We start from the raw sequence: 15107 nt of genomic DNA on the forward strand, positions 1-15107 counted from the left end.
ATAGGTGCTAATCTGGGCCACTTCTCGGGCCTTCATTCAATTAGGCTTTGGTATGCATATGTTGAATAACTTTGTATTTGACGTGCGAGTAATAAATAATATAAAACAGGTAGAGTAGTATTATTATATTTATAACTTTGCAAGGCAATTTTAGCTGATTACAAGAGAGATTACTACCCTATCAGGACAATCAGAGGTCGTTTCTTAAGCAACAGATCCTTCTATGTAAGACGAAGCTAGCACTCATCTAGAAGATATATTTCTTGAGATTGTTTGCATTCCAAGTGCGCAGAATGGGTCAGCCTTGCATGTCTTGAATACGGAAAGTTCCATCCCTGACTTCATCATAAAGCTCATAAGGTCCTACCCAGGTAGGCGTCAACTTACCCTGTTCATTGGCTCGCCCTGTTGTTTCCATTTTTCGGAGAACGAAATCTCCCACTTTGAGCGCTCTCTTGGAGACTTTCTTGTTGTATTCCTTCGCCATCCTTATCTTGTACAGTTGTTGTCTTAGTGCCGCATTTCCTCTAACCTCAGGCAGGAAGTCCAAGGCCACTTTCATCATTTCCCAATTAGCATGCTCGTCATATAGCATGACCCTCAGGGTAGGTTCACACATCTCTATGGGCAGGACGGCCTCGGAACCATAAGCTAGTAAAAGGGGGTTTCGCCAGTGGAGTTCTTAGCCGTGGTACGGATTGACCATAAGATATTTGGCAGCTCATCAGCCCACAGACCCTTGGCTTCGTCCAGCTTCTTTTTAATCCCTTCAGAGATTATTTTGTTGAACGCCTCAACCTGGCCCTTGGCTTGGGGTCGTCCGACAGAGGCAAAACAGCTGTGTATGCCATGATCTGCTAACCATTCTTTCAGCTTAGGCGTCTCAAACTGAGGCCCATTATCAAAGACGATAGCCTGTGGTATTCCGAAACGAGTCATGATATTTTTCCAAATAAATGCCCTTACATCACTAGTTCTTATATTCTTGAGTGATTCTACTTTCCACCCACTTGGTGAAGTAGTCTACAGCAACAATGACATAACGGCTCCCTCCGGGAGCAGCATTGTACGGGCCTAGGAGATTCATTCCCCACTTAGAAAAAGGTATTGGACTCGTGATGGGTGTCAGAACTCGAGCTGGTCGATGTTGCAGGTGAGCAAAGCGTTGGCATTTGTCACAATTCTTGACCAATGAGATTGTATCATCCTTAAGGGTCGGCCAGTAATAGCCAGTTCGAAGTGCCTTTTCTGCCAAGGCTCTTCCCCCAATATGCGAGCTACATAGTCCCTGATGAAGGTCTTCTAGAATTTCCTGCCCCTTCTCAGGCGTCACAGATCTCAACAAAGGGCGGGAGTAGGCCTTTTTGTAAAGTGTGTCGTTCCACATTTCAAACCAGGTGCATTTTTTCTGAAGTTTCGCCGCTTGCCTTGAGTCATCTGGCAAGACTCCATTCATTTTGAAGTTAATTATGTCATCCATATATGTGGAGGTTCTGTCTAGAGTTGCTACTTCCACTTGCTCAATGCTTTTCTGCTCCTTTACTTCCCAGAACACGTGACGAGGAGTATCACAGGATGCCGAACTGGCCAATTTTGGCAATGCATCGGCATGATTGTTTTCAGAGCGAGGGACTTGCCTTACTTCAAAGCTTTTCAGTTGCTCCACCTCTTGGTGGACGGCCTGCATATACTTAATCATCGTCGGATCCCTAGCCTCGTAAGTTCCATTGACTTGGCTCACAATCAGTTGAGAGTCAGATAGGGCTAAGATCTCCTCGGCGCCAGCCGCTTTACACATTTTAATTCCACAGAGCAGGGCCTCATACTCGGCCTCATTGTTGGACGCATGAAAGTTAAACCGCATAGCATACTCAAAAGTATCCCCTTCTGGCGATTGAGAGATTATCCCGGCTTCACATCTGTTCTGTGTGGACGAACCGTCCACATATCGTGTCCACACCGTCTTGGTATTCTCGGCAAAGACATGCCTCGTCATTTCAACAATAAAATCTGCACAAGCTTGCGCCTTGACGGCTTTCCTGGGTTCATAAGTGATGTTGAAGGCATTCAGTTCAATAGCCCAATTCAACATTCGGCCTGACGCCTCTAGCTTCGTGAAATGCAGTTTAAGTGGTTGGTCAGTGTAAACCACTAATTTGTGGGCTAGGAAATAAGGACGGAGCTTTTTATTGGCCATGAACAAGGCTAGACCAAAATTTCCACTGTTGGGTATCTAATTTCAGCGTTTTGAAGTACATGACTCACAAAGTACACTGGCATCTGTATTCCTTTCCTTTCTGTCATCAGAACGGCACTCAACCCGAGTGTTCAGATAGCGCAAGATACATGTATAAAGTCTCTCCCTGCAAAGGGCTAACAAGACGTGGTAATGTGTGCAAATGATCTTTTAATTTTACCAGTGCCGCCTCTGCCTCATCCGACCATTCAAACTTGGCCTTCTTTCTGACTGCTTTAAAAAAGTAGTGAATTTATCCCCGGCTCTGGAAAGGAACCTTCCCAGGGCGGCCAAACAAACTGTAAGCCGCTAGACTTCTTTTGCCGTCTTTGGTGAGCTCATATCAATTACTGCCTGAATCTTGTCTGGGTTGGCTTCAATTCCTCTTTCGTCAATCAAGAAACCTAGGAACTTGCCCGACGTTACCCCAAACATACACTTCTTAGGATTCAACCTCATGTTGTAAGTTCGAATAGTCTCAAATGTTTCCCTCAAATCAGCTATATGTGCCGCCTGCTGCTTACTTTTTACTATCATATCATCAATATAAGCCTCAATGTTTCTACCGAGCTGTTTATTGAACACAGTGTTAATGAGACGCTGAAAGGTGGCTGGCGCGTTCTTTAACCCAAACGGCATTACTTTGTAGCAATATAGACCTTGTTCTGTAACAAATGACATCTTCTCCTGGTCGTCAGGCCACAGAGGAATATGATGAAATCCCGAGTATGCATCCATGAAGCTCATCATGGCATGCCCCGCTGTGGAGTCGACAAGCCGGTCGATCTTTGGAAATGGGAAGCTGTGTTTGGGACATGCCTTGTTGAGGTTGGTGTAGTCAACACACATCCTCCAGGTGCCATTTGGTTTTGGGACGAGGACCACATTAGCAACCCAATCCGGATATTGGCTAGGCCGAACAAACCCTGCATCCATCAGCTTTTTTACTTTTGCCGCTGCTGCCTGGTTTCCATCTTCCCCATGGTTCCTTTTCTTCTGACGCACCGGTTTAAAGTTTGGGTCCACATTCAGCTTATGGACGGCAACAGCATGGTCAATGCCGGGCATCTCTTCAACAGTAAAAGCGAAGATGTCTTCAAATTCTCTCAATAAGTGGACCAAGTCTGCTGCTAGTGGGTCGTCAGGAGAAATTCCAATGGGCACTACTCTGTCTGGTTTGTCCGTATTCAACACCACATTGTAATGAGCGCCCACAGGCTCTGGTCGTCGTTCTTCCATGTACGCCGTTGATATAGTTAGTGTTTCTTTCAAAGATTTGGGCTACGTGCCGCTACACTTTCGCTTGTTGCCAACACTTCTTTCTCCTCACCTGACCCCCATGCTTCTGGGCTCAAAGTGGTTAAATAGCAGTCTCTAGCTTGCTGCTGATCACCGTGTATGGTGCTGACGCTCCCATCATCACAAACAAACATTAGGAGCATTAGATGAGTAACTATGAAAGCTTTTGCGCTGTTCAAAGTAGGACGCCCCAAAATGACATTGTAAGCAGTCAGATCTTTCACTATGAGGAATCGGACGTCCATTTGACGAAATTCTTTTTTATTTCCCATCCGCAGAGGGAGAGAAATGATGCCGACTTGATGGATGATACTACCCCCAAAGCCTATAATGGGATAGTGAATTTTCTCTATTTTTGAAGGATCATGCTGTAGTCGGTTTAGGCACTCCAAGCTAATTATATCTGACGAACTTCCTGTATCAACCAGGATGCGCCTAACCCTCAGATTGGCAATTTGCACCTCGATTACTAGGAGGTCGTCATGTGGCGTCGCTATCTTTCCACGGCCGGCCTCGCCGATTTATACTTTTGGGAACGGGTCGGAGGTGGCCTTTCCTGACAAAATCACTTGCCCCAGCCGCCTGGCATAGTCTTTCTGACCTCTCATGGTTGGCCCTCCGGCGGCCAACCCTCCTGATATGACGGCCACACACTCTGGATCAGTACGGTTTCCATCCTCTTCCGAGGGGGGTGATTTGTTCTTTTTGTAAAACGGTTTCCCAGAACCTCCAGTGTTTCTGCTGATATAACTCTTTAGGAATCCCTTAGTGGCTAGACCATCCAGTGCCCTTTTCAGGCTCTTACATTCTTTGGTGTCATGTCCAATGTCACTATGAAGGTGACAATAGAGCCTGGGGTCCCTACTTTCTGGCGGCGACTTCATAGGAAACGGCCGGTCAATCTCATACTTGGACCCAACGTCCATCAGAATTGTGTACATATCTGTGTTATATTCAAATTTCTCCCGGTCATAAGTTCTGGACCTCTTCTGACCACCCGCCCCGGGAGCTCTGTCTAACTCCTTTGTAATAGCCCAAGTCCCATTAGGCCGACTCTTCTTTTCAAATTTTTCTTTTTAGCTGCCGGCTCAGCGAAATCACTTCCCCGAGGTTCTTTTGGGACACTGCAAATTTCTGTTGCATGGATAAAGGTCTCTGCCTCATCTAGCACCTCTGCCATGGTTGGCACACTTTTCTTTACCAAGTCAAACTTGAATGAGCCTTTCTTAAGCCCCCTAATAAAGTTATCAAACGCAACCCCATCCGGAAAATATGGGATTTGCCCTGCTTCTAAGTTGAATCTTTTCACATAACTCCTTAGAGACTCATCTTTCCCTTGCTGGATTCGACTCAAATGCATGCTCGTCTTCTTTTCTTCCTTGTGAGCCATGAACCGAGTGGAAAACAACAGCTCAAGCTCAGAAAAAGAGCGAATGGTTCCAGCAGGGAGCCTCTCAAACCACTTAGACACTACTCCTTTTAGTGTACCTGGAAAATACTTACACCAGGTTGAGTCGGTTGTTCCTTGAACATACATATGGTGCCGGTAAACTAGGAGATGCATGTCTAGATCTGTAGTTCCATCATAGGCGTCAATGTTGGGCGGCTTAACCTTAGGTTCCTTTGGTGCTCTCATGATGTTATCTGCAAAAGGAGTGTAATGTCCTAGGGCCAAGTTGGACACTCCCTCTTGAATGTGATACACAGGATCCTGGTACCTTGAGTACGGCTCCCGTCGAGAGGACTCACGACGGCTAGTTTGAAGACTTGGTCGGGTGGCTCGTGGGTGCGCTTGACTCAAGTGCGTGTAAGTTGGGTAAGGTAGAGGTCTATCCGGCATGACGGGGGTTGACCCTGTATCAGAAAGTTTCGATTCAGAATTAGGTACCAGCTCTGCTTGTGGCTGCTCACGTCCTCGAGACGTTTCTCCGACCAGTCGTTGGGGCAGTCGGCGTGGCAGGTAAGACAGGGTCTGATTGGCTTGGTTCTCTGGCAACCGCCTCCTAACGTCCTCCCCTGTCTTCCTGGTCCAGACATTCGGGGGACGCAGAGAAAGTGATGGTCTATTATCGGGCGACCTCTCCTGATTGGTGGTTGCCCTGGTAGTGTAAATTAGCATGTTCTTCTGTACTTCAGCGTTGGCTGTCTTGCCCATGTCTGCTTGGAAGTCGGCCAAGATAGCTCGTAGGGTGCCCACAGACATGGGCATGTCAGGGTTCTCTTCCATTACTGTATCTGCTTGAGGATCCAGGTGTCCCCTGGGGGGTGTGTGGTTTGCCTGCTCATCCTCCTCACTGAGAACTTCCACCTCGGCGGCATGACAAGGCGTGTGTCCTGCTACAAAACTCCGGGCGGTATCCCCTGTGATCCTTGGAGCCGGCGTCTGTTGATGCTCAGTCGGCGTTTCCCTTTCCAGGGGTGGCCGCTCCACTCGAATAGGCCATCCAGTATCATTTTCCTGCCGTTGGTCCTCCATACTACCGTACCTCCCCACAGACGGCGCCAAATGTTGTGGGGTAGCCTGCAACGAGATCTCCTCTCCGACTTTCAAAACAAGAATATTCCTCTCGGAATATTCCCTCCGATGCTTAAGTAAGTATGTGTTTATAGAGAGAGAAAGTAGAGAGAAGGCAGAGCAATTAATATTTGTGGTTGATGTGATTGTAAACCTTGTCCTTGGGATTTGAGGCTTTATATAGTACTAGGTTTAGAGGGAATGACCTAATATTCCTTCATATGATTGGCTGAGTTAGGAGAAGATGACAAGTGTCCTTCTTCCTTTAGCAGTCATGACTCTTTAAGGACATAAATGGGATTTTGGGCTTTTGTGCCGTCAGAACGTATTTACCAGTATGCTTTTTATATATGGATATGAATACGTATGTTTATTCGTATATGGATACGAATACGTATACTCTTCGTTCATATGGAGAAGTACATAGATTCTCGATACTAAAGATTGCTTACGAGGCATAATTCATGCCACGTGTCGTATCTTTATTGGTACAAGATGGCACGGTAATTTTTCCCACAACATCAAGAGTGTAGGGAATTTGTACACTTGGAATAACAAGCAAAATGGGGCAACTAGAGTTTTTTCTAAATTAGATAGAGTTCTGACTAATCCAACTTGGCAAGGTGCTTACTTCTCTGCAGAAGTTTGTTTTCTGACTGGGGGTGAATTTGATCACTCACCTGGTTTGATTTATGTGTATACAAGACATACATGAGGGAGGAAGCCTTTCAAATATTTCACTATGTGGAAGTCTTCCTCAAGTTTTATAGAGATTGTTCAACAGCAGTGGAATCAGCAGGTTCATGGAAGTAAGATATTATGTTTAGTCACCAGGTTGAAGAAAGTTAAAATAACTTTGAAAGCGATTAACAAGAAGGGGTTTTCAGATGTTCAAGAAGCAGACTTAAAAGAAAATCAGGTCATGGTTTCTGCTCAAGAAGCCATGCATCTAGATCCTTCCAATCTATTTAGGTTTCCAGAGTGCAACATCAAGCTTACTTGGACTTTTTGAAACAGAAAGCTAAGGTTGATTAGATTAAAGCTGGAGATGAGAACGCTGCTTTGTTTCATTAGAGCATTAAGAGTAGAAAAGTTCACAATCAAGTGTATAGTATTCATGGTATGGATGGTGTTTGGGGAGATACCCTTGCTTCTGTGTCAGATGCTTTTTCGGAATACTATGTTGATCTTTTGGGAAAGACTCGGGATTACATGTCACCAACGGTGAAGGAGGTTGTTCAAGATGGCCCTATGGTTACAAATCAACACAAAGTAATCTTAAAATTCACCATATACTAGAGATGAGGTGAAACAAGCTCTTTTTTCTATTCCCGGGGTTAAAGCTCATGAACCTGATGACGTTGGCTCTTTTTCCAATAGAGATGCTTGGCATATTGTGGAGAATGATGTAGTGGATGTTGTGTTAGATGTTTTAAATCATGGTAAGTTTTTAAAAGATCTTAATCATACTGTCATTACTCTGATTCCTAAGACTAAATGTCCACAGAATGTGAGTGATTTCAGACCCATATCTTGTTGTAATACATTATACAAGTGTATTACTAAGGTGATTTGTGGGAGATTAAGGTTAATTCTGCCTGATTTAATTTTAGGGAATCAATGGGGCTTTGTTCATTGCAAATACATTGCCCATAACATTACGGTAATCTAAGATCCGGTGAAGCATTATGGGAGGAAAAGTGCAAAGCCTAGTTGCTTATTGAAAGTGCATCTGCAGAAAGCTTATGATACTGTGAATTGGAGTTTCCTTTAGGAAATGTCGATGTTGTTGGGTTTTCCTCAAAAGTTTGTGCATCTGATAATGGAGTGTGTTACCACTCCTATGTTTTCCTTGATGATCAATGGCTAAATTCATGGGTTTTTCAAGTCTAGCAGGGGGTTGAGGCAAAGAGACCCAATGTCTCCTCTGTTGTTTGTTGTTTGCATGGAATATCTTTCTAGAATCCTTCATAGAATGAGAACTATAGACCAGTTTAACTTTCACCCAAGGTGTAAGGAGATCAAGCTTACTCATCTGTGTTTTACAGATGATTTGATCTTATGTTGTAAAGGAGAGCATCCTTCAATTTACCTACTGTTGCAAGCTTTTAAATTGTTATCTGATTCTTTTGGTTTGGTGGCTTAAAAAAAGAAGTCTTCAATATACTGTCATGGCATGAGTGACACTGGTGTAGGTAGAGTGGTTGAAGCTTCTGGTTTTGCTAGGAGTGCTTTGCCTTTCAAATATCTTGGAGTTCCTATATGTTCCAAGATGATTATAACATCTCGATGTGGTGCATGTGTTTGTTGATAAAATGACAGCCAGGATCAAGGATTGGAGTACTAGAAATCTCTCCTATACTGCTAGAATGCAGTTGATCAACTCTGTGTTACTCATCTTACATATGTACTGGTGTCAAATCTGCATTCTTCCTAAAAGTGTGTTGCATGACATAATCAAAATCTGTAGAGATTTTTTGTGGAGTGGTTTAGCCTATAGTAATATGCCAAGTAATATTGCTTAGGAGAAGGTGCATGTGTTGTGATAAACATGCTGGAGGTTTAGGCTTTATGGATGTGATCTTATGGAATATTGCCAATATAGGTAAGTATGTGTGGGCTATTGCTACTAAATAAGACAATGTGTGGATTAAGTGGGTTATTATGTGTATATACAGAATGAGTATTGGTGGGAGTATCAACCTAAAGCTTCTGCTAGTTGGTACAGGAGGAGGATTTGTGTTACTAAGGAGCTGTCGAAATAGGTTTATTCTCAAGCTGAGCTGTGTAATATGATGTTTTATTCTGTCAAACACGTCTATCATAAACTTGCAGGTAGCAAGCCTGCAGTTCACTGGGATACATTGGTATGGAACAAACTTAGTACTCCTAAACATCGCTTTATTTGTTGGTTATAGCTGTTCAAAGAAGATTGCAAACTACTGCTACTCTAGCAAGAATTGGTATAAGGGCTTCTTCTTCTTGTTTGATGTGTGATCAGGCAAATGAAGAGCATGATCATCTCTTTTTCAATTGTCGCTACAACAGAAAGTGTCTTATTGAGCTTAAAAGTTGGCTTGGGATTCAGATGCATAGCTCTACTCTACAAGCTATCATCAGTAGTATCGGTCATAGAAGGTGCACTAAATTCAGAAGGTTGGTTTACTATGCAAGGGTGGCAGCTCTAGTCTATTTGATTTGGAGAAGTAGAAATAGTAGTTATTGGAATTAATCGGTTCCCACTTTTTCAGAATGTATTAGCTAGCTTAAAACAAATTGTGAGGAGTACAATTTTGGTAGTTATGCCTAAGAAAGTTAATAGGAAAGACCATATATGGTTTGTAGCCTTGTGAGGGTGTGAGCTTACTAGATGTTGTGTCCTGTTTCAGCTCTTGTTGAGGGGGGCCAACCTAGTTGGTTCGTCTCATTTGAGTTGATTAGGTTGTAATTTGGTTGGTGGTTTAATATTATTCTTACTTGCATACCCAAAAAAAAAAGAGCTGGATCGAGTAGTGGTTAAAACGTGTTCTTTTATTCGCATGGTCTTAGGTTCAACTCCTATATAAGGTTTCAATTTCCAAAAACTTTCATCTCCCCAAGTTATTGTGATGAAGTTTTTTATTTAGTAAAAATTTGGTATTTGATTTACATAATGAATTGAGCCTCGTTTTGAGAAATTCAACAGCGTCCCATAGTCATGATGTTATCGTAGCCATGACACTAAGTACAAACAAAAATAATACGACAAGCATAATTTTTCTTTGAATGACAATGATCGATTAATATCCTTGAGGATCATTTCTTTCTTTGATTTTTTTTTTCTACCTAGGTTCCGGTTCAGTGATTGAGACGTCATTTACCGACCAAAATGCTGCCTTGCCTGATGATTGATCAGAACCAACCTCCTTATTAGAAGCTTTACTCTTTATGAAGAAACCCAGAGCTTCTGGCACTGAAAGAGTAACCGAGTAGCTGTCTAATGTGAGCACTACTGTCGCCATAGTCGGTCTTTCATCAGCAGATTCTTGAACACATAGCAAGCCTATATGTATGCATCTCATAACTTCATCCATTGAACACGAGTCTCTTATCATTGGATCAACGAATTCTAAAGGCGTGCCATCTCTCCACTGTTTCTACGCCTGCAAATTAAGTTCAAGTATTCTTGTAAAAAACCTAATCAAATATAGATAACCCTTCTTTCTTGTCCCTCGACCAGGCAAGAAAATATTGAGACCAGTAATACTTACATAGCATAAAAGGTCCTCTGCTTCCCCTGATTGATAAAATGTACTGTTTCTTTGTCCACAAATAATTTCCAAGACTAAGACTCCGAAACTATAAACATCCGATTTGTTAGAGAATTGACCATGCATTGCATACTCAGGAGACATGTAACCACTGCAAGAGAAACAATATCTATTTAGCAAAACTTTCAACCATTTAATGAACATACTAACAAATACTACCTTCATTTCATAATGATCTTTAAAATTATTTTGGTCCGTTTCATAATACTCTTTATACCGTGATTTGTACTATTTTGAGATATGAAAATAGACCATCTTATACCTTTATCCAACAAAATTTACATCTTTAATTCCAGACACTTTCTCTTACTTGATCATTTTTTTCTTACACTCTCACTCACTTGTTTACATTAAATCTCTTGCATGCTCAACATGGTCTTTATATCGTTATTTGTACTATTTGTGCAAATAGTAACTATAAAAATCATTATAAAACAGAAATAATACTAAGTCAAATGCTGGAATTATACTCACTATGTTCCAACAACCCTACTTGTGTTTCCTTGGCTTTGATCCACTACAAAGAGCTTTGCCATGCCAAAGTCTGAAATTTTAGCATTCATATCAGCATCCAACAAGACATTACTTTCCTTAAGATCTCGATGTATAATTCTTAGTTGAGAATCATGATGTAGATAAAGCATCCCTCGAGCTATGCCCTCTATAATTTTGTAGCGCGTAGCCCAGTCAAGTAGTCCTTGAAATTCAGGATCTGTACATTATAATTGTTGTGCACAGAGTAAAACAAACAGAACAATGTGAAATCAAGATGACCAGAGGAAAAGTTCTCGACTAAAATGCAGGTAAAAATGGCATGTTGATCATTGAGGCCAGCTTTGCAAGTGCATCGGCGAATTGATTCTCCTCTCTCGGGAGGTATGTATAGCGAAGCTCTTTTATTTGTTCAGACAACTGTTCGAGGTAGGACTGGTATGGAGCTAAGCTCTCGCTTCTTACTTTCCATTTGCCGGGAATTTGATTGATGATTAGGGAGGAATCCCCGTACACTCGAAGTTTCTGGACGCTAAGTGCTAAGGCGGCTTCCAGGCCCATGATGCATGCTTCATATTCTGCCGCATTGTTTGTGACGTTGAATTGTAGTTTTGCTGATATCGGAATGTGCGTGCCGCCTGGAGCTACTAGGATTACTCCAACACCACATCCGTTCTGGTTGGAAGCACCGCCAAAATGCATTGACCAAATGTCATCACTGGTCATTAAGAGTTGCTCGTCGGGCAAGTCGTAATCTTCCTCTTCTGCCTCGACAGGACAGTCGGCTAGAAATCTGGGACTGCTGAACCCTTGATAGACTTATGTGGAATGTATTTGAGGTCGAATTCTGCTAGCATGACCAACCATCTGGACAACCGCCCGTTGAGTGCTGGTTTTTTGAATAGATACTTGAGAGGATCCGCTTTGTTGATCACATGTATTGTATGTGAGAGCATGTAGTGCCGTAGTTTCTTTGTGGCCCAAACCAAGGTGATGCTGAGTTTCTCGAGCTGAGTGTATTTGGTCTCTTACTCGATCAGCTTTTTGCTTATGTAGTATACGGCGTTCTCCTTGCCTTCAATTTCCTGGGCAAGCATAGCCCCCACCGCTGAATCGGTTGTTGTGAGGTAGAGCCTGAGGGGAATCCCTAGCATGGCTGGCTTTAGTACTGGTGGGTTGGAAAGGTAGCTCTTGATTGTTTCGAATGCATGCTGACAGTCGTCATCCCACACTTTGGGCTCGCTTTTTCGGAGCTTTCGAAATACTGGTTCACAGATCATTGTGAGTCTTGAAATGAACCTGCTGATATATTGTAGTATGCCGAGAAAACCCTGAATTTCCTTTTCATTCGTTGGTGGTTGCATCTCGAGAATTGCTTTGATTTTTGAAGGATCAGCCTCTATGCCTCGAGAGCTGATAACATATCCGAGTAACTTGCCTGATGTTACCCCGAATGCGCACTTTTGAGGATTGAGCCTCATGTTGCATTGTCTGAGCCTGTTGAAAAACTTTCGAAGTACCAAGGTATGCTCGTGCCGTTCTTTGGATTTGACAATCATGTCGTCGACATATACCTCAATTTCCCTGTGAATCATATCGCTCATGATGGTTGTGGCTGTTCTTTGATAAGTTTCTCCTGCGTTCTTTAGTCCGAACGGCATAACTGTATAGCAATATGTACCCCACTGAGTGATGAAGGTTGTCTTCTCCATGTCTTCCTCTGCCATGTGAATCTGATTGTAGCCTGCGTACCCGTCCATAAAAGAGAGTAAGGCGTGATTTGCGGTGTTGTCGACCAAGATGTCGATGTGAGGCAATGGAAAACCGTCTTTAGGGCTGGCCCTGTTAAGATCCCTGTAGTCCACATGCATTCATACTTTTCCATCTTTCTTTGGAACTGGGACGACATTTGCGATCCATTCTGGATATTTTTCTTCTCGAATAAACCCGGCCTCTAGCTGCTTGGAGACCTCTTCTTGATTTTGAGGGAAACATCCGGTTTCATGCGACGAAGTTTCTCCTTGATGGGCTTTGAACCTGGAATAAGGGGAATTTTATGTTGACCGATGCTTGGATCAACCCCTGGCATATCATGATAGGACCATGCGAAGACGTCTACATACTCTGAAAGTAGCTTGATAAGATCGTCCCGCTCTGCTTGAGAAAGAGTTAAACCAATCTGAACTAGTTGTGAGTCACCATTGTTAGAAAGGTTGATCTTTTCTGTTTCCTCAATAATGGGCGTCCTGTTTTCGTGATTTTCGATAGCTTTTAGAAATTCAAAGTCAGTTTCTTGTAAAGCAAAGTTGTTTGGATTAGGATTCTGTTTTGAATTAGGACTCGAAGAGTAAGTAGAAATTGAAGTGTTATTGAAATCAACAATCATTACATCGACTGTTTTGACTTGAAGCTCGTCCTTTAGAGGCTCATGATTGATGCAAGACTCTAGTTCTAGACACTTAGACTCATTGCTAGACTCAGATCCAGACTCATCCTCAGACTCGGACTCGCTCATCATAGATCCTTCGCCCACAGTAATCTTGAACATTTTGCCATTTGGAGCAGTTATCTTGAGAGACTTTCTCCATCCATTGACCATCTTCTCGCTTGGAGTAATTAGCTTAGATGGGTCGAAACCTTCGATTTGAGTGATCATTTGAACCATGGCGTTTTTGAAAATGATTGGGGTTATTTCCTGGCCAAATAGCAGACCAAAAGCTGATGAGTCAAGGCATTCAGGGGAAGCCTTGTCTTGTATTGGAGGAGCATCCTCTAGAAAGTGACAGTCTTGAAAGATCTCGAATCCAGGGTAAATGATCCCTTTTGAAGAGTCATAGAAAGGTTTTGGGAAGTCAAAGTATAAGTCATCCTCTCCTTCTTTCACGAATTTCCCATTGAGTGTGAGTTGATGAGGAGGTATTTTGAATTGATCATTGCCAGCTTGACGGGCCTTTAGCTTAGCCTTTTGCTGCTTGTCATCGAACTTAGTCGGCTTGTGTCACAGTCCCCAACAGTTAGTCTGTCCTTGGGCCTTGAAAGGAGATTCGGTGGGCGGTGGCAGAGTAGTGCCCAAGAAGTGCCCACGCTTGATCATCATGCGCTTTGCCATGGGATTCATTCTGGATTCGATGGCTCCAACTTCAGCACTGAATCCCCAAAGGTCTTCGTCGTTGTCATCATACTCAATTAATATCAGAGCCTTGTCGGCTATTTTGGTCCTTGTATGGGACGCATGTAAGGTAATCACGTTTCCTTGGACCTCCATTCGAACTTTCTGGTGGAGTGAGGATGGCACTGCCTTGAGGTCATGGATCCAAGGTCTTCCCAATAGGAGATTGAAACTGGCTTTGATGTTGAGCACTTGAAAGCTCACTTTCCGCTCGATTGGCCCTGTGCGGAGTAGTAGAGTAAGAGTTCCTATTGCTTCCCGGCGAGTGTTGTCATAGGCACAAACACCTTGGGAGGAACTAGAAAAGTCACTAGGGGTGAAACCCAGATTTTCAGCAGTGCGGAGAGGACACACATTGATGGCTGATCCATTGTCCACTAGAGTCATGGGGATGATCTTGTCTTTGTATTCGACAGTCAGAGAGAGAGCCTTGTGATAGCCTGCCCCCTCTGGTGGGAGGTCTTCATTAGTAAAGGTGATTCCTTCTTCAAGATTTGTAAGCAACCCGATCAATTCGTCAGGAGTGACTTCTGGGGTGACATTCAATTTGACCAAAGCATTGATAAGAGTAGTGCGGTGCTCTACAGAGGAAGCCATTAGTTGCCAAATATTAACCTCTGCCTTAGTGCGCTTCAATTGCTTGATTAGAGGGTTCTCCTCGGTGGGTAGAGGAACATTAGTTGTCGGTGTCGTTCTGTTGGCTGGCTCTTGAATTCGACCAGACCTAGTCATGACTTGAACACTGTTTTCTGCCTTAGGGTCTAGGTACCAGTCGGCGCTCACGATTTCTCGGCTTTCATCGTCAGAGATGTTTTCAATAGGAGGGTCCTGATATGTGTCTTCATCATCGCTGGCCCAGATCCCACAAATGTCTCCTTGAGGTAGCCCAGATTCTAAGTTTTCACTTGGCTACACCAGGTGTGGCACAAACCCTTGGTTATGAAATATTTCCTCTACCTCGAAAGGGCCCACAACATGGAAATAAGTTTCTTGATTGTCTTCGAGAGCCCTTATGCGAACCTCCGCTTCCTCAACACGTTCATAGAGCTCTGCTACAACTGCTGCTAGTGAAGTCATCTTGAATAG

The 15107-nt window shown here is 43.2% G+C and overlaps 1 protein-coding gene across 1 annotated transcript; it reads right to left on the bottom strand.

Annotated features, from left to right (window-relative positions):
- Nucleotides 1-970: 970 nt before the first annotated feature.
- Nucleotides 971-2197, bottom strand: LOC130462907 (uncharacterized). The gene has a single exon (XM_056831888.1). It carries the CDS (start codon nt 2195-2197, stop codon nt 971-973), a length of 1227 nt encoding a protein of 408 aa, XP_056687866.1.
- Nucleotides 2198-15107: the final 12910 nt, after the last annotated feature.

The sequence above is a fragment of the Spinacia oleracea genome, chromosome 6 (assembly GCF_020520425.1).
Source record: "Spinacia oleracea cultivar Varoflay chromosome 6, BTI_SOV_V1, whole genome shotgun sequence".
In the NCBI taxonomy this organism is placed as follows: Eukaryota; Viridiplantae; Streptophyta; class Magnoliopsida; order Caryophyllales; family Amaranthaceae; genus Spinacia; species Spinacia oleracea.

Bases quoted from the DNA above. Each gene is read 5' to 3' on its own strand.
- LOC130462907 (XM_056831888.1), bottom strand. From the start codon at position 2,197: ATGGCCAATAAAAAGCTCCGTCCTTATTTCCTAGCCCACAAATTAGTG.